Source organism: Vombatus ursinus, unplaced genomic scaffold (assembly GCF_900497805.2).
Source record: "Vombatus ursinus unplaced genomic scaffold, bare-nosed wombat genome assembly UNPS02011334.1, whole genome shotgun sequence".
In the NCBI taxonomy this organism is placed as follows: domain Eukaryota; kingdom Metazoa; phylum Chordata; class Mammalia; order Diprotodontia; family Vombatidae; genus Vombatus; species Vombatus ursinus.
The window spans coordinates 3,620,427-3,640,935 of NW_020951112.1; the positions used below are offsets into that span (position 1 = coordinate 3,620,427).

Below are 20,509 nucleotides of genomic sequence, written 5' to 3' on the forward strand. Positions count from 1 at the left end.
AGCAAGCATTTATCAAGTGCTTATTTTGTGCCAGGTATTGGGGACGTGCCAGTCCTTGCCCTCTAACAGTAGGCCTTGTTGTTTGACCTGGACCTCCCTGTGTGTCCTCGGGATTGACCCCAGGTGTTTACTCTCAGAGGTGTTCTAACTCTAACTGGTCGCTGCAAGGTAATTCTCCTTTAGCTTTCTTTAGATTGTTGAATATAAGACGTTAACCCTCTAGAGCCTATCCCATAATTATGTATATTGGGTTCTCTTGCCCCTCACTCTTTCATGCTTACCTCTGTGATATTAAGTTATCTGTGAAATAGAGATGAAATTTAGAACTGGAAAGCACAGACTTATTTTTTATAAATAAGGAGAATGAAGTCTGTGAAGGATCTGTGACTTCCCCGAGGTCACCCAGATAATTAGTATCAGAGCTGGGATGAGAGCTGAGGTCTCCTGACTCCCAGCCCAGCTCTTTCCACTATAACACATGCAGAAACCAAGCAACAGATTGGGGCTCACCTCATTAATTTTGTGTGTGTGTGTGTGTGTGTGTGTGTGTGTTTGTGTGTGTGCGCGCGTGCGTGTGAGTGTGTGCATGCTTGTGCTTCTTTTCATTGAGGACCCATGGTGGTGGGGAAGGAGTCTTGGGTTTGGAGTCAGGAGAGCTGGGGTCACAGGATCACAGAGTCTGAGAATTGGAAAGGGCCTCAGGGACCACCGACTCTACCTGCTGCCTGCAGAGAGGTCCCACTTTAGCACACCAGCACCTCAAAGAGGAAAGACTCCGCTGCCTCTCATTCCACTTTGGGGCTGCTCTGATAGTGAAGAAGTCTTTCGTGACATCAGGCCTCAGTTGTCGTCTTTGCACCTTTTCTCTGGGTGCTCCTGATGCTTCCCTTTGGGGATCAACAGAACATGTCTCATTGCTCCTCTGCATGACTGCCCTTTATGTACTGGACGAAGCGGTGAGGTGTCTCTGGATCTTCCCTTCCATCAATCTCAACAGGTACAGTTCTTTAACTGGTTTGAGCTTTGACTTGGCTTCATGTTTCCTGTGTGACTTTGTGTAAGTCACCTTCCCTTTCTGCATTTGAGTCTGCTCATCCCCAAAGTGAGGGCCAGCTGGTGGGTCAGTGGATAAAGCTTCAGAGCAGGAGTCAGGAAGACTTAAATTCAGATCCAGCCTCAGACACTTTGTAGCTGTGTGACCTTGGGCAAGTCACTTAACCTCTGACTGCCTGACAAAACGGATTCACTGAAGAAGGAAATGGTAATCTACTTCACTGTCTTTGCCAAGAAAACCTCAAATGGGGTCATGAAGAGTTGAATAAATGCCTAATCATCACCACCAAAAAACAATACCAGTTGTAGTTCTTTATTCATTCCTTCAGCCCATGGTGAGCTACTGTAAGATGAAAATTATTATATCTTTGGTTTGTATATTCTTCCCATCTTAAAAGTGGGTGAGTAGTATTTTACTTCTGAACCCTGTGGCTCCAGCTCTATCGAAACCAGGGCGTCTTAAACTTTTTCCACTCTTGACCACTTTAATGCTTCTTCTTTTTAAGTGAGGCGATTGGGGTTAAGTGACTTGCCCATGGTCACACAGCTAGTAAGTGTTGAGCGTCTGAGTCCTCCTGACTCCAAGACCAGAGCTCTATTCACTGCGCCACCTAGCTGCCCCCACTTCAGTGCTTCTTAAACAATTACTTAGACGTGGTGCGCTTGGCTTCAACACTTCCTGAGGTGTTTGCTGTTTGTTAATAGCCAAGTTGGGATTTCACCCCATTTCTTCTCACTACAAATCTAGTATTCTTTTTCCTATAGAATTCTCTAAGTAAAATTTAACAGATCCCTGAAGAAAGTTAGCTTTTTTTTTTCTCCCAGCCCTCCTCTCCCCTTCACCTAAAGGATTTCAAGCGACAGTGTTCTCCATGGTCCTTGGTCCTTGCCTTTATGTTGTGCCTCCCAGCTATTCACAGACATATGCTTCACGAACTTTGATACTTGGATGAGTCTGTGATCTCACTGACATGTGGATACGTGTTCCAGACTATGTATCTGTTCCTATCCACACCTCTTCATCCTGTGTGACACCTATCGGTGGTGAAGACGAATATCCTTCCTTGTTTGCTCTGGATCTTCCTGTAGATGGGTCACCATTGTGTAGACACCCTTGGTCCCAATGCATGACTGACCCACCTATTTCATTAATGCAGCTCTCTCATGACATTTGTTACACTACTTTTCCTCTGTAGACATTGCAGTCCTTTCTTGCCTGTGTTCCTCTCCATAGCCTTTGAGTGACCTGCTCCTTCAATGCTTTGGAAACTCTGATGTTCCATGACATGCAGCCATCGAGTATCACTGGAACAGTATTGCTGGACTGACTTTTTTTTTTTTATTGCTTGGGGTAATTAAGGACATTTTCTCATTCTCCTTAAAGCAGTCTAGTTCACTCTTCTTTTGATCATGGGTCTTTTAAGAGTCTGTCTTGATATACATATTTGAAGTTATCTCTGTTGCATCTTTTAAGGAATCTTGCTGAGGAAAATAGGGGAAGGTTATCAACAGTATCACTCCCTTAATATAGTAAGAGGAAGTAGAGGGAAAAACAGATTGACAAAATTTAAAGTATGCATAGCGGTAACTTCCTGGAAGAGAGCCTGTAGGGCAGTATTTTTTTTTTACTACCGAATCAAATCTTTTTTTTTTTTTTTTTTTTGGGCTAGGCAACGGGGTTGAGTGACTTGCCCACGGTCACACAGCTAGTAAGTGTTATGTGTCTGAGGCCAGTTTTGAACTCAGGTTCTCCTGAATCCAGGGCGGGTGCTCTATCCACTGCACCACCTAGCTGCCCCTCAAATGATTTTTACAATAATAATTTAAAAAAAAAACCCAAACACATTCTCTGCATTTTTTAGTGAATTGTATGACTGTAAAGATGAGTTCTACTGTAGAGAGAATCATTCACAAGTCTGCCTGTTCCCTGTTCATACCTTTCTCAAGGATACTCACAGTAGCTTATTCTAATTAAGATTATGAATAGGAAAGTAGGCATATGGGTCAAATAGGTATTGATATTCTCAGTTTTTTTCTGCAATAAAGAGATAAATGATTATTTCCAAGCAGTTGGTATCCTTTTCTCTGTCTTGTATCTTGAGAATTGATTTTTCAAAGTCTCCCTTGAGCCTGCCCTCTATCTCTGTCCCAGCATGGACTTCCTCTCTCTGTGCTTGATCTAATCCAGCACTTTCCCCATCTTTGTCTCCTTTAGTAATTTCTCAACTTCCTTATGTAACACGTTGGGGACTCTATTGTTCCCTATGTGTTACTCAGTTGTTGTTTATAGATAAAAGTGCTTACTAGAAAAACCTTCACAGATTTTTTCCATTTTTTTATTTGTTGTTTTTCCAGTTTCTGTCTTAAATGCTCTTGAGATGATATAGTTTAGTTGCATTTCTTGCTAAGTATTTTACAAATTTGTTTTTTCCCTTCAATACTTGTTACTGTTTTATAGGGTGATAATTGCTCATAATCTTCTACCCTTTTGATCTATAAGATTCTTCACAAGAGCAAAATCTTGCTGTTCTGTTTCATGTTCCATGAATGCTTTTCCTCCTCATTCATTGCCTCATCTTGGAATCACTAGTGCCTTTGAAAGCCCGACTCAGGTACTACCTTTTACAGGGGACTTTTTCCCATCCTTCCACAACTCTGTTAGTGCTTCTCTCTCTCTCCCTCCTCTTACTTTGTACTGTCTTTGTTATCTCTCTTCTTTTTTAATCCCCTGAAAAATGTAAGCTCCTTGAGGGCAGGACTTTTTGATTTTGTCTTGGCATCTTCTGCACCCAGTATTATGTCTGGAACATTGTAGGTGCTTGATAAATGCTTGTTGAATGTGTGAATAAATATTCTAAACCATTATTGCCTGATTGCAATACTTCTCTTTGTCTGGATATTTTGGAGTGTATAGTGAGTGACTGGGGTAATTTTTAGGCCTTTTAGTCTTCTCTTTTGTCAGTTAAAACTCCTAAGAAAATATAGAGATAATCTGTTTTGATGATGTCTGTTCATTGGTTTCCCATTTTTTGGAGTCAGCAGTAGTTTAACTAGGCCATAGATTTAAATGAGTTAACTCAGTGGCAATTTGGGTCTTATTTTTAGTATTCTAATTTAGTATTAATTTTGTTCTCTTTTGTAAGATTCTTGATAATCAGTATACAGACAGCTGGTTAGGAAATGACTACAAACGATGGTTGGTTCCTGTCGATAGAACCATCTTTATTTTTTGTGAGTTACTTGGTGTTTTCCATGTTTAGTGCCTTCTTTGTCCCTCTTCTTAATGAAAGTGTTTATGACAAATGGATATGAGACTTCTGATTATCTATAGGCATTTACTCTCTCATCTTTGTATTCCAAAGCATGCTTTCTGATTTTTTTTTTACAGTCCTCTCCTAGGCACACCTTTGTATCAAAGTCACTGAATATTAAGGTTTTGTTTTTTCAAGTTTATAGAATTTTTTTGACTCTTCCTCTGTTGTAATTATCTTCTTAATGAAGATAGATGCTTGTCATGAGTACTATACTATGAGATGACCAGGTCTCCATGAAATAGTGTTTCTTTTTGCCACTAAGTGCCTAGTCAAGCCACCTCTACCACGTCTGCCTCTCTCTGGCCTCCCCTTTTTTCACCTCTCCAAGAAGAACCCAGGAGCCTTCCTTACAGCAGCTTTCCCTTTGTCTTCTGATTTTATCACAAGACTATTGATATCGAGGTGGCTCATTCCTTGCCAGAGCTGGTTCCCGGACTGGTTGCTCAAATTTAAAGTAGCACCCGATAAGTTAATATTTACAAATAGTCTGAAAACATTGTGATTCTGTGTGTTTTATCTAGCACTGTCAGATTCAAACAAATGGCATGCTTTGCTATTCTGAGATAGCTGTAAAATCCATCCAAAATTAAAACAAATCATGGCATTAAATTGAATAGTGTGTACCATCACAAATAGAACTTAAGTTAATTTTTGAGTTACTTAGAACACTAAAACAAACACTAATGCACTTTAAAAAAAATTTTATATAGAAAGGAATAAAATGGAATCCTGCTAATTCAGGATCACATTTTGACTTAAGATGCCTCCTAGTTTTGTCTTGTTATTTATTTCTCATTATTGTTTAAGTTTTTAATATGTTATACTTAAGCTCTTTGAAGGCAAGACCAATTAAATCAATCATATTTAAACCAGATACAGAAGAGATATACAACAGATATTTGTGTGTTTCAATGAATGATTATAAAGTATATTTATTTGATGCATTCTTGCAATTTAGTACAAGGCACTGTTTGTATCAATGGCTAATGCCTTTTGTAAATACTTTTTAAGTTCCTTGAGTGCCAAATATTACCATTTTGGTGTTTTACAAAGCGGTGTTTTTGTTGTTGTTTTGTTTTTTGTAGGTTTGAAATCTACGCTTTGATGTTGTTCATGAATGTAATTGTATGCTGTAACTTTGCATTAACTTGCTTTTCCTTTTTATCTGCATTTAGCTCTTGTTTCCCTAGTATACCCCATCTGATTTTTACAGTAGACTTCATACTTTTTTTTTCTTCCCTCAAATGAAGAATACTAGTTTTCTGATTTATCTTTTGGACCATACATCATCCTCTACATTAAATGATACTTGGGCCAAAATCAGTTAATTCCTTCCCTGAGAGCTTTTTGTCTCTCTGGGATCAAATCCAGTGTATGATAATGTCCAGTTAATTACTCTTGTTAATCTGGTTTCTTCAAGAAACTGAGACCACAGAGACTGAAGCTGCAAGTAGAAAAGCCCAGCTAACCAGGGCTTACTTAGCGCTCTTTATTTTACCCAAGTCCAGTCAATGAACATTCGTGTTCTCTCAACCTAAGAGAAATGATGTGGTAGGAACTTACTCTTTTAGGAAGCCCAACAAGGAGAGAATGATATTTGGACAAACAATATAAATATATTTATATAATTCAAGTACTAGTTTTAATATTAAACTAAATAGTTGTTGGCATAAAGACTTGATCCTTTGTATGTGGAGGCAGTTTTCTGGAAGGTGTGATTATGGAGGTTATCACTATCTATTTTGTATTTAGAGTATTTCATAAAGGTAACAACAGTAAAAGACCTGATGAGATTCAGCCTTCAACCTTGCCATTTATAAAGCCCAGATAGATAAACTTTTGAAGTTTTTATTTTTGTGGAGCTCTAGTTGAAATGTGGGTTACAGTAAAGAATCAGAGGTGAAAGTAAATGATATTCTAGATTTATACTTAGTTTCTCCTTCTGTTTATGTATATTGAGTCCTGAAGTAAAGACTAAAAATGTAGAAGCTTACTTGTTGCAAGCTCTTCCTTCTCTTTCTTTTCCCAGACCTCACCAAAATACTCCATTATTCTCTCCCTTAGACCCAGTCTCTAATACAAGACCAGTCCATCTACTTGTGTGATTGATCCCATTCCATGAATCTCCTCTGAAAGCTAATTCCAGTGCTCATTCCTGCCTCTTTATCTTGAATTGTTCCTTATAAAAGTGCTGTCTCTTTCAAAGCTGCTTACAAAGATGCTTAGTTAGACCTCCCCATTCCTTAAATAAAACCCTGCCATTTCCTCAAAATGTTACCCTATATCTCATGCCTTTCACATCTAGACTCATGGAGGAAGTCATTTGCCCTCCTTGCCTGCACATACTCTCTTCCCACTCATTCCCCAACTCCCTCCAGTTTTCTGACCTTAACCCTCAGCTGACTCCACTTTTTCCAAGGGTATGGGCAATCTTTGAATTACTTTTCTCAATCCTGATCCCTCTTGGTGGTATTTGACACTGTTGACTGTCTTCCTCTTGATCCTTTTTTTTCTCCCAAAGTTTTAACTCTGTTGAGTCTCTTCTTGGTTTCTCTCTTGCTTTTCACACAGGCACCTTTGTTTGGTCTTCTTAATAACCAGCCCTCTAACTGTAGGTGTCCACCAAGACTCTGTCCTGGGCCCTTCTCCATTTTCTCCCTCCAACTTCTTTTAATGATCTTACTCACTAGCTCTAGGAGTTCAGTTATCGTCTCTGTGTCCAGACACCTCCTGGATCTGCGTATTTCCTAGTAATCTGTTTTCTCAGTATTTTTACCAGCTGCCAACTGAATATTCCATAGGAGGTTCAAACTCAGCATGTACAAAATCTCAACTCTCAAATCCAGCTTTCTCTTTCCCTGTTTCTAATAAGGATGCCACAGTCTTTTGGATCCTCAAGAGTCGTTCTTGACTCTTCCCTTTGCCTCATCCGCACATCACATCTGTTGCCAAGTCTTCAGAATCCTACCTCCATGATATCGGTTGGATCTGTTTCATTCTTTCCATTCATATGGCCATTGCCGTCGGTCAGACCCTGATTATCTCTTGTCTAGACTGCTGTAGTCTCCTAATTGGACTTCTGACTTCATCTCACCATTTTCCGTTTTACCACATGGCTGCCGAAATTATCCTGAAGCACAATTCTGACCGTGTTCTCCCTTTGTTTAGGAACCTCAATGTCTTTACTCACCTTTAGCACAAAATACTTCAGGGGAGGATTTGACACTCTCCACAGGCTGGTTTCAGTCTGTCATTCTTTTGAGGCTTATTTCACGTTATTCCTCTTTGCACACGGTACATTCCTGCTTGCTGTTCCCCCAAACTGAGACTCTGTCTCCTGTCTCTGTGCCTTTTTACAGGTGAAACCCTCCTTCCCTACCCCAGTTCATGTAATATACTCTGTCATCATCTCAGCCTCGTCCAATCCTCGCTTTTTTCAAAGGTCAGCCCATGTGCCTCTTCCTTCCAGAAGCCCTTCCTGATTGCCCTAGAGACTAGTAATGCTTTTGTATCCACATTTTGTATCCCCCAAAGAGAATGTAAGTTCCTTGAGGACAGGGACAGATTTTCATTCTACCTTTTATTTCTAACACCTAGTACAGTGCTTTGCACACGGTAGGTCCTATGAATGTTTGTTGGGTTGGAATAGAGCACTGAAATTAAAATAATCCCAAAATGTTTAGGAAAAAAATGGGTTTGGGTGTTAGCATTTGCCATTTTCCTCTCTAGACCTTATCTTTGCTAAAGAAGAAAAATAAATTTAAAATTATGTGCATTCATATTTTCATACCAAAGATTAGTCCAGGCTAAATTTTATTGGTGGACTCACATCAACACATATAAGTCATTATTATTGTGTCCACAGAGTCTAGAAACTATCTGACGCCTGGGGTGAAGGGAGAGCTGAAAAACTATGTTTAGGCCTCGTAAGGCTTACAGTCTAATCTCATAATATAGATTATTAGTACAGTGCCTTAGAAGTCTTTGTGCAGTTTTAAGCTTCAGTTTAATTTAAAAGCTTAAAAATTTAATTTAAAAGCTTTAATAGGTAAAACTGTAGTAAGAGCTTTTGGGATACCCTGTCTATTGTCTACAAAGCAACACACTAAATTTCTCTTTAGCTAGAAATTATTCTACTGGAATTATGATTTTTTTGCGTATTCTCCATTGTACTTTTATGAGAAAAGGACAAAGGGTTTATTTTATTTTTAAAAGTTACTTCCAAAGTGTGTCATTGGTCTGTACAGATTCATTTTAATCTTTTCCCGCCTACACTAGGTTAGCATTGTAATTCAGATTTCTAATATAACTGAGATGCTGCAAAATCTTCAAACACTCTCTAAATGATCAAAGAAATACTGAATGTAATTTGATTTTGTATTGGTGTTGAATGTTCTCTTATGTGACAATTCTTTGTAGCTCATAATCCATGCATTACATGTGGAGTAACTTAACCTTAAACATTTACACAATTAACAGAACTCTCCATTTCCAAACTATTCAAGGAATAGAAGCTTACTATTCTTAGGTAAACAGGCGTGTACTTGATGTGAGCAAACATACATTGATTGTCTCCTTTGTGAACTCAAGGATAAAACCTCCTGGCATAGGCACAGTCTAAGCTGTGTCTCAATGCAAGAAGTAGATGTCTGATGTCTAATGAATGGGGAGTGGCAAAGATAAAGGATGAAAATGGAGCACAGAAGATTCAGCCCTAGGAACACTCAGTGATTTAATCTGATTGGCAAAAAGGAAATGCAAGGTCTAAATAGAACGGAATGTGTCAGGAAAAGCTAGAATGTATAATCCAAAAGGGAAATATATGTGTGTGTGTATATATATATATATATATATATATACACACACACACACACACACACACATATATATCATACATATATCATGTAGGTTGGATGAGGTTACTGAGTTTTTGAGATAATGTGAATGAGAGGTACTTTGGGAAAAAAAAGATAGAATACTACATATGTAAGATAATGTTGAGTTGAGAGGTAGGGAGGGGTTGGACCTGTGATTTTGTTGTTATAAGGGAACTCTTGGATGAAAAAAACTCTGTCCATCAGTGCAGGTAATCTTCTCAGAGGCAGCTGGTGGCACCGTAGGTGGAGCACTGGATCTGGAGTCAAGAAGATCTGAGTTCAAATGTGACCTTAGACACTTACTAACTATGTGACCTTGGGCACAACTGAAAAATAATAATGGAACCTGTTCTCCAGAGTTGTTGTGAGGATCTAATGAGATAAGATTTCAGCACATGGTAGATGCTATATAAATGTTATTCCCTTCTCCTTGATAAATAACCATCTTAGAGCAAGGGCATTTTGGAGTCAGGAACACCTTTGCCAGTCAGATAAAGCCTGTGGACCTCTTCTCAGTATCAAGTTTTAAATGCATAAGATAAGATTACTGAGGAAACCAATTCTATTCAAGTACAGATAGCCTAATGTTCAGGCAAGCAGGCAAGGTCACAGATCCAGGGCTAAGAACCTTTGTCTTAGACAGTTACTTAGAGCACTGAGAGGTTAATTGACAATCAGAGCCACACAGAGGTGTGCTAGCCTGTGTCAGAGGAAGGAATTGAACGCCAGTCTGAGCTCCATGATGCTGTATTGCCTCTCCCCAGGTATTGGATTACCCAGGAAATAAACTCAAGGTATTCATGGAGGTCTTGTCCTATGGAGTCCCTGTAGCCTCTGGCTAATTTGATGGGTTCTCCTTGCTTTGATTTTTCTGACTACTCCTGGAGGGCTAAATACTTGTAGAGCTCACTGAAAGTATGTTAGGAGAGATTCAGCAGCTGAGTTTAAAATGAAAAGCAATGACACATTTTGTCAGGAAGTTAGAGATTCCTGCCCTCTCATTTCTCCTGTCTTTTCAGACTTGGGCAGGTATGGTTTACCTCAGATGGTTTGGGTTGGTGTGTCTGAAGCAGGAGGTCTTTGGGAAATTCTAGAGGAGCATGAGGCTGTGCCCCACAGGGGAATGCCACTGGGGTACAGGGAGCAGCTGCCACACAAAGTTCTGCCTCTCTGCCCCTCCTTCCTTCCTCATTCCCTCCCTTCCTCCCTTCCTCTCCTCCCTCTCCTCATATCTTTCTCTTTCTTCCGTTCTTTCCTAGATTGGTAGCAGAGAAAGCACACAGCCAGTACTGCAACAGTGACCTGGTAAATGTCAAGGATAGAAAGATTAGGTCATAGGGAGTAGTAAGGCTGTGAATCTGGGTGTATGTAGCGAGTGGATGCTTGTAACATGTTTCTGCAGAGCTTTGGGAGGAGAGAGAAAGAGTGGTGGTGATTGAGATGGAGAGTGAGAGTAATTAATGTTCTGTACGTCTGCAGCTGTGACTGCTCATGGTTTTTTTTTTTTTGTTTGTTTGTTTGTTTGTTTGTTTTTGCTGGGTATGGTGGTGATGCCTGTAATCTCAGATACCAAGTTGATTGAGGCTGAATCCCTCGGTTTTGGGAGTTCTGAGCTGTAATGGCCTAAAGCTAATCAAGTGCCTGCACTCATTCTATCACCAGCCTCATGAGCCTTTCTGAGGAGGAGTGCACCACCCCGTGTCTTAAACAAGCAGGTCAAAGTTCTTCTGATCACTGGTGGAATAAGGCTTCTTAGTGGCTTTCAGCCTGACCAAGATGAAGAGACCCAGTCTCAAACAAAGAAAAAAATCTTCTTTTTCAATTAATAGTCTTAACAGTCATTTATTTTCTCTCTCTTCAGACTCTCTCTGTCTACCCCCCAGCCCACCCCTACTGACAAACCCTTTGTACCAGATGATGAAGGCGTAGTCAATCTGAGCCCATTTTCACATGCAGCTCCTTGATGTCGAACTTATTCTTTTTCAGGTTTACAAAAAATTTGTCTCCTGATAAGATAAATCTGAGCACTCTGAGGGGAGAAGGCCAGCTGACAAACTTGGAGTTGGATGAAGAAGTTCTCCAGAATATGTTGGATCTGCCGACCTGGCTTGCCATCAGCAAAGTCTTTTGTAATAAAGCATCCATTAGGGTGAGCGTTTTCTTATGGTTCTTAGGACTTTGGGGGGGGTGGGGGAGGGGCTTTCATTTTTCCTGTCTTTTAAATAGACTTCTAATGTAGGTTTCCTGTAAGGAAAAATGTTTTTTATATGGAAGGTAGTTGGAAAACAGTTATCCTTTGGTCTGAATGACTAAGTCCGTGGTGAAAATTGATGTTTCAGTTTGTCTTATGTATGAGCATTTAATATTAAAAGATGACAATTTAAAGTTTCTAATGAGAAGGGTTTTTTTTTTTTACACGAATATGTGGGAATCGGAATTTCTTCAGTGCACGCAAGGCATTTTTCAGTCCTTTGGGCGTATGTTTTTCAGAGTTCCACATCACAACTTCTCCACACCTTAGGCTTTTTTGTGTGTTGTTGCGTGAAAAAAAAAATCCCCTCCGGTTGGCTATCACCTCTCCAGCTTACTTAAGTTCAACTAAGAGCAGCAGACATGCAGTTTGTGGTTCGGCTTGTGTGAGCTGTTCTGGTTTGATAATGCTTACAGTTGCCTCTGTGCTCCACTGAGACCTTGGAAGAGGGGCCTTTTGTGAATACTTGGACAAGTCACTTCCCTGACCTTTCCTTTCCTTTCTACTAAAGTGAGGAGGTGGAGTTAAATGATCTTGTAGGATACTTTTCACCTTTGTTCTGTGAGTCCATATAATTCTCACCGATGAAACTTGTTTATTTTCATTTTGGAGATTTTTCTCCAATACCTCGCTACTTACTGGGTTTTTGAAGTATCTTTTTCCTTTTTTTTTTTTGTCATTTGTTTTTGCCCTTCATCTCCTCTTTAGTTTATAGATCTCTCTTGCTTAGAGAACTATTGGTGACCATTTTGGGAATCTTTGCTTCTTTCTATTGAGATCAAGGGAGAAAGTAGCTCAGTCATGTGTATTGCTTAGTGCCATCTCTGCAACCCAGAGGACCAAATCGAGGTGCAGTCTAGACGGCTGAAATGCTGGCCTTCTAGACTAATGAGGTGAAATTCTGGGCTTTGAAGTAAAAACTTTAAAAGAAGCCTTCTATACTTTTATTGAAAAATAAGTAGTTTTTTTGTGGGAAGGCTTTTCCATTTCTTTTAGTAGAGGGGATCCTCAAGCTTTGTTTGTATCAGTCACCTTTTACATATATAACCTATAATCATGTGGGTTTGGTTTTCCAAAGTCTGAATCCAGAGATGAGACCTGCCAAATAAGCTGTGTGACTGATCCTATTTCTTGCTATAAATCAGAAATGGGTTTTAGTGATAGAAGACCAAAAATGAGTGCTTATGATGCCCAAAAAGAGGGGGTGGCAGTATTATTTTCCCTACACAAATTTAAAATAATATCTTTAATTTTAAAATATGAACTAATTCCTCAATTTTTGTTATTTTCATGTCTAAGAGAAAGGAAAAAAATCTATCTGTTATAATTTTTTTTTTCCTGCAGGTATAAAAATGCATTTACCTGAATGTGGTATTCTTCTTAAAAGGTTTTAGGATTCACTTTGAAGTGATACATACTTTTTTCTTTTTCAGATTCCTTGGACAAAATTGAAAACACACCCAATATGCTTGGTAAGTTCTGAAGGCATCTCAGAAATGAAAACTTATACAAGCAGATTTAGGTAGTGTATTAAAATTAGGCTGCTATTTCAGATCAACAACAACACACAAAACCTGTTTTCCCAGCTTGTCTCTAGCCAGCTTTGTGACCATGGCTAAATCACTTAACATGAGGCCTATATTTTGTCATCTGTATTTTCACTTCCTTCACAGGGATGTTTGGAAGATCAAATAAGAATGATTATGTCAAGTACCCCATGAACTCTAAAGCAATATGGAAATGTAAATTAAACAAGTACGGGAAAAAAAAATTTCCTGACTGCTGTGAACCAACTGGGTAAACATAGGAAAGTCCTTTAACCTTTCTTGGGCTTAATTTCTCCATGTGTAAAATGAAGGGATTGTACAAAACTGCTTCTGAAGTCCCTTTCACCTCTAGAATTCCAGATTCTAATCTTTTGTAACATTATTTAAATCTAAAAAACTAGTGCTGCCAAAATTAGAAGGAAGGCAGGAAACTAGGGAAAATTTTTTACAGCAAGTGTCTCTGATAATGGCCTCATTTCTCCAATATGTGGAATTGAATCAATTTTATAAAAATAAGAGCCTTTGACTAATTGATAAATGGTCAAAGGGTATTCTTGGGCGGTTTTCAGAAAAAGAAGTCAAAGCTATCTATAGTCATGTGGAAAAAAATGCTCTAAGCACTATTGATTAGAGAAATGCAAATTAAAACCTTGTCAGATTGGCTAACTTGAGAGAAAAAGAAAATGACACGTGTTGGAGGGGACATGGAAAAATGGCTAATGAGCTATTGGTGTACTTATGAACTGGTCCAACTATTCTGGAGAGCAATTTGGAGCTACATCCAAAGGGTTATAAAACTGTATACCCTTTGACCCAGCAATGCCACTACTAGGTCTATATCCCAAAGAGATCAAAGAAAAAGGAAAAGGATCTTTTTGTACAAAAATATTTGCAACAGCTCTTTTTGTGGTGGTCAAGAATTGGAAACTGAGGGGATTCCCATCAACTGGGGAATGGCTGAATGTGGTATATGAGTATAATGGAATACTATTGTGCCATAAGAAATGATGAGGGGCATGGTTTCAGAAAAACCTGGGAAGAATTACATGAACTGATACATCATGAAGTGAGCAGAACCAGGAGGTCATTGTACACAATAATAGCAATATTGTAACAGTGATAGACTGCGAAGTATTTAGCTACTCTGATTGTAATGACAGTGATCCCAGACAGCTCCAAAGGACCCATGATGAAAAATGCTGTCCACTTCCAGAAAGAGAACTGATTAACCTTGAGAGCACATTGAAGTATTTTTTTTCACTTTCTTCATTTTTTCTTGCCTTTTTTTCCCAACATGGCTAATATGGAAATATGTTTTGCATACTTCACATGTATAATTGATATCACATTGCCTGCCTTCTCAGTGAGTGAGGAAGGGTTGGAAGGAGGGAGAGAATTTGGAACTCAAAATTAAAATAAAAAAGAATGCTTAAAATAAATAATAAACTAAAAAAAAACAAAAAAAACCAAACCAAACCCTGCTTTAGCTATGACAACAACAAAAATATTTAAATCTTACTGTCTGATCCTGAGCTTCTTTCCTTGACCTGTTCTTGACCCATACTTCTTTAATTTTAGTACTTTTTAGTACTTTAGTAAAAGTACTTTAGTACTTTTTTAATAATTTTAGTAATATAATGTTCACATTGACTACCCTAGTTAAGGCCTTGGACTATTTCAGTAGTTTCCAAAGTGGTCTTCCTGATTCTGGTCTGTCCTGCCTTTAATTCATTCTTCATATTGTTGCCCTAGTGGTCTTCCTAATATATATCTCTGATTGTGCCAATCCTTTATTAAAAAAGTACTTTGAAAAGTGACTTTTGTCTGTTGATTAAAACAAAACTCCCAAACCCAGCATTCAAGGCCTCCATGATACGGGTCCACATTACCTTTCTAATCTTGTCTCATAGGACTCCATTTCACTTAAGCTGAAATATGGAACTCTTCTCCATCCCTGTTCTCTTCCTGCCCTTGTCAGTTAGAATAGACTAAGTGTTCATCTCCCCCTGTTGAGGTCCCTCCCTACCTTCCAGGCTTAAATCAGGCGGTGCCACTTACTTGTAAGGCTTTTCCTGAGAGTGGGCTTCTGTTCCCTCACAGGTAAACTTGATTTCCTCGTCTTCGGATTTCTCATTTGTAGCACATTGCCTTGTCCACTCCTTTGTACAGATTTCATCTCCCTTTCTATTGGTTATTTGTGTCTGTAGTCACTTCTCACCTCTCTCCTTGGATGTGAGCTCATCAAGAGCAGAGTCTTTGTTGAATCTCTCTGTGTATCCTCAGGGCTTGCCCCAGTGTCTTTTGCAGAGGCACCTACTGCATATTTGGTTAAACTAAATAATGAAACAAATGATGAAATCCCTAACGTGTTTACTTTTTACTGTAGTGACATAAAACTGAAAGATTCTTCTCAGGTAGAGCCTTCCCCGAAAGAAAGATTTTTGCTTGATATCTCAAAGAGTAGAGGTAGTATATTTAAGTGATTTTCATATTGAGGTGTTATGTCTGAAAACTCACTTCCTCATCCCACATATGCAGTCAGTCCATCAGTTGTCAAATCTTGCCATTTCTACCTTAACAAAGTCTCTCCCGTCTGACCCATGCTCTCCACTCACACAGCCACCCCCTTAGATCAGACCCTCATCACCTCTCGCCTAGGTTATTGTACAACCTCTCGATCGCCCCCTTGTCTCAGGTCTCTTTCTGCCCGGTCCATCCTGCCTGCTGGGGCCAAAGGAATGTTTCTTAAGAACAGGTCTGACTCTCTGAACTCCCCAATTCAGTCGACTGCACTGGCTTCCTAGTTGCTCCTAGGACATATCAGCTTTTCTGTTTAGCTCTATACACCTTGTCCCCAGCTGATCTTTCCAGCCTCTCCCCCTCATACTCTGCGAAGTACTGGCTTTCCCTATTTGCCTTTGCCGTGCCTTTGCCCTGGCCATGCCTCATGCCTAGAATGCATTCCCTCCTTGTGCCTAACCCCATGGGCACCATCCTCTGCCTGAAGCCATTCTAGATCTCTCTCCCTTCCTAACTCACTTGGCATATTTTTGCGTTTATTCACTTGATATTTGTGCTGTGTGTTTGTCTCCTCCATTCCAGTGTTGTAAGTTCTTTCAGAGTTGGGATTGTTTCATTGCTTGTAGCCCCATCTTCAAGCACAGTGCCTGCAGGGCACATAGTAGGCTCTAAATAAAAGTTGTTGATGAAGTTCTTTTTAAGGGCGGGTTCTGTTTAAATATTAGATTTGGTTTTGTCAGACTGTGGCTTAAAAGCTTTGGGGATTAAAGAGGAGTGTCTGGATCTAGTCAAGCTCTCAGTGCCTCCCTCTTGCCAGAAGATCCCCCTTCAGAGCCTGGTCTCAAGTCCCTCTACAATGTGGCTCCCTCCTAACTTTACAGCATGTTTCCTATTCCTCCCTTTTATGGCCTCTTCGGTCTAGTCAAACTAGATTCCTTGTTGTTTCCTGAATTCCGCATTGCATCTCCTGGTTCAGGGCATTTGCACAAACTCTGTTTCCTGTGCCCAGAACAGAGTCCCTCTTTATTTCTGCCTCATAGTCCTTGCCTTAAGGTGCCAGACAAGTCCACCTCTTCTGTGAAGCCATCTTTGATACTCCCAGTTAGCAATGGTTTTTTTTTTTTTCTCTCTCTCTCCTCAGATTATATGTTGTTTCCAGCTGGATAGCACAGTCATTAGAGCACCTGACCTGGACTCAGACAGACCTGAGTTCAAATCGAACTTCAGATGCTTACTATCTGTGTGACCTTGGGAAAGTCACTTAAACTCTTACTTAAACTCTTTCTGCCCCGATTTACTCGTCTGTAAGATGGGCATAATAAGAGCATCTTCCTCCCAGAGCTGTCGTGAGGATCAGATGAGATAATAATTGTAAAGCATTTAGCAGGGTGCCTGGCACATAGTAGGCCCTTTATAAGTACTTCTTCCTTTCCTTACACTTCCACCTAGTAGAATGTAAGCTGCTTGAGACCTGGGAGCTCTTCCATTTTTTTTTCATATCCCTGGCGCTTAGCAAAATACCTTGCACATAGTTGCTTCATAAATATTTGTTAAATTGAGTTGAAATCCTAGAATCACAGGCCTGGAAGGGACCATAGGTTGTTAAGCTTTTTGTGTCCTGGACACCTTTGGCAGGTGTTCAATCCTCTGGATTCCTTCTCAGGTTTGTTTTTTATATGCAAAAACTAAAATGCTTGAAATTACAAGAGAAATCAGTTATGTGGAAACATAAATAACAGAATATTTAATAAATTAAAAAAAAAGAAGTTCATGGAGCCCAATGTAAGAAGTCCTGATCCCATTCAACCTGAAGAATTCCCCATAAAGTATCTCTAAGAAGTGTTTAACCTTTGCCTTATGACTTCAAGTCCAGGAGAACTCCCGGTGTTCTAAGGCAGCCCCTGCTTCTTTTCCATGCCTCTAATTGTTATAGGAAGTTGTTCTTTGTTTCCTGTAAATTTGTCTCTTTGCAAGTTCGATCCATTGTTCTTAGTTATTCTCCCCAGGGCCAAGCTGAATGTACATGACAGCCATTCATATTCTTTCTCAGAGACAGCTATTGTCTCTGCTCTTCCTCCCTCCCCCCACCCCCAGTCTTCTCAGCAGGTTCCTTTGTTTTTAAGTAGGAAATATTAGACCTTTATAACAACTTTATAGCCTGATGGCACTGGGCAGAGATGTTACCGGAATAGGAGCTTTCCAGGGCCCCCTTTCAGACTGCCTCCTCTCATTTCATCTTTCCCGTCACCTGGGGCAACAAAAAAGTAAATACGCTTTAAACATTTTCTGATATTATGTCCAAACTTGCTCATTTTGGACCACTTAGGGCCCTTTGTTTTTCTGTCTCCTGTGTACTTTCCCTGTAATATTTTGTATCTACTGATTTGTGTTTGTGCTGAAGCCCCTTACTAGAGTGTACGTTAGGGATGGTCCTCTATCTAAACTGTGGTTCTTTTGGGAGTTGAACATGTAAAAGTAAAATCTTAATAATAATAATAATGCTGATATTGCAGTAGGAGATGCATATTACCAATTGTTATATGTTTGGTGTTTTCATTAGTCCCTGGATAAAGTCGTAATGGAAATGAGCACATGTGAAGAACCCCGGCTCCCTAACGGCCCGTCACCTATTGCAACTGCTTCAGGACAGAGGTCAGTTATTAGGCAAGTCAGTGCCAGTTTCCATGATTTGCATGGTTAGGGATAGCCAGCCCTTCATTATGGGCAGCGGTGGAGCACAGTGCGGTTAACACATTAGAGCCTTGTCATCGCCAACCCTCATTTCACTAGAAAATTTCTGCCAACTTTCCCTTTAAACATTTTGCTGTTGAATTGCTGACCCCTAGAATTGTCTGAGTTGATGTGCAGCTTTTAGTTGCCTTTCTGTCCTCTGGCCAGGGTGCTAAGAATACTGGACCACAGGATAAAAAACTGGTTTATCAGCTCGGGAATAACCAGGAGTTGACTTGGCATAGCTTTGTGATACATTAGTGAAATTGTCAAGTGACTTTCAAGAGTAAAACTGATAACCCACAAGGAGATGATTGCCATGTCACTTTTTAAATGAAAGATTGTCAGCTCTCTGAATTGCTTTATTTTATGCTACAATTTTTGCAAGTTGAACATTGGTAAAGAGAATCAGCTGCTAGGTGTAATGGATTAACAATTTACAGCGAATGTGAATAATCTTTCTGAAAAGTGCCTAATTATTCCTCAGTCTTTTTGGATGTTTGTATCAGAGTTTTTTAAAGTGACTTAAAAATTCATTACTTATTCAAATTCTTTAGACTAATTTATTTTTTTACCTTTCTGGACTGTGGTATTGTTTATTTCTCGTTTGTATTCTCATTGTGTCCATAGCGTGCTATGTGCCGTACAGAACAATAAACAAGGACGGTCTTGAGGATAAATATACTTATCTTGTGGTTGAAGTATGTTTGCGTTATCAGGAATTGGGGGAGGTATTTTGGATTTCTCCAGTCCCTCCAGGGACTTTCCACATTGGGGCTTTGAGAATGGTGGTGGACTTCTTCTGAAGTCTATTGATTGTAGGCCATTAATTGAGTAACCCTGATATAGAGGGAAATGAGGTAGCATGCAGCTACAAATATGATTTACTGCCCAGTCACTGAACTTATTGAGAATTATGTACTTTTTCATAAACTTCTTTTTGAGTCCCTAGCTGGCTAGTAGTGGGTGCTCCTTACCCACAAGTCTGAATTATGAATTGACTTTGGCTAATGCAGGATAGAGGGATCGATCTTCAGATTCTACTGGAGTTGGAATTGAGGGAGAGAAAGTGGACACCATGGGTAAACTCTGTGGAACTTGAATTAGGAGAGGTGTAAGTGTGAAAAAACTTACTGACTATTTGATCAGACAGACGGGGTAGTTAGAGTGGTTGATATAGTGACATGATGGCAGTTGAGCCATTTGTCTTCATTGCCAAGTGCTTTTTATAACATCCTTCCTATTTTAGCCAATGTATGGTGAGATTCAGCAGACTTTTTGTAGCATTAATAAGCATTGCTGCTAAGGCTTCATGCCTACTTATTAGCATGTTTTATATCCTGACTCATAGTAGAGAGATAATCTGAATTTGTTTTGTATTAGTCAAGTATAACTACTTCGTGAAAAGAGGTTAGTAGTCTAAAGAATTCGCTTAAGAGTCGATGTTCTATTTTATTAATAGTAAACTAATTCATTAAAGACTATGAAGGGCAGTTAGGCACTTTTTAGGATTATTCACATTCCCTGTAAATAGTTAATCCCACATTACACTTAGCAGCTGCTTCTCTTTACCAATATTCATGCTTTGAATAATTGTCTTGCCAGATAGTGATGTCTATTATAGTTAGCTGAAACTATGTATATTTTATTTCATCCAAAGATAATATTTAATATTAATGTTTTTAAATTATAATGTACAATTTTAGGTTTTTGGATAAAATATCAGATCATTTTAATTTATGTACTTAGGCGAAGGTATTCAAGGTGACTTTTTTCCTTTTAACAAACCCATTCTTTAGCATTAAGAGATTACATTTTGATTTTTTGGGGGGTTTTTTTTTTTCAGTGAATATGGTTTTGCTGAAAAAGTAGTGGAGGGGATTACCGTTTCTGTAAATTCTATTATCATCCGAATTGGTGCAAAAGCATTCAATGCTTCATTTGAGCTTTCCCAGCTAAGAATCTATAGTGTAAATACAAACTGGCAACACGGAGACTTACGGTGCACTCGTATTCAGGATGTGCAGCGTGGAGAGGTAAGACCAATGATTTTCTTTAAATGGACCTTTTTGACCACAAGTGAGTAGCAGGGAGAAATTAGAGAAAGCTCTTCTCCTAGTGTTTGTGACACACTCATATGCCATTTCCTTTGCTGATCTTTCTTTTAGGTTGAGTCTGTTTCCATCACACTTGCAATTCCTTAATGGTAATTGTGAA

General features: G+C 39.3%; 1 protein-coding gene across 3 annotated transcripts in view; it reads left to right on the top strand.

The window, feature by feature from the left end:
* The window catches only part of UHRF1BP1L (UHRF1 binding protein 1 like), a 75,305-nt gene that overhangs the window by 17,725 nt on the left and 37,071 nt on the right, over window positions 1–20,509 (top strand). For all 3 annotated transcript variants that reach the window (XM_027855819.1, XM_027855821.1, XM_027855820.1), the window contains exons 2-5: window positions 11,231–11,393; window positions 12,929–12,967; window positions 18,123–18,214; window positions 20,139–20,328. In XM_027855819.1, the coding sequence (XP_027711620.1) occupies window positions 11,231–11,393; window positions 12,929–12,967; window positions 18,123–18,214; window positions 20,139–20,328 (484 nt within the window). The remainder of the gene's footprint in view (window positions 1–11,230; window positions 11,394–12,928; window positions 12,968–18,122; window positions 18,215–20,138; window positions 20,329–20,509) is intronic.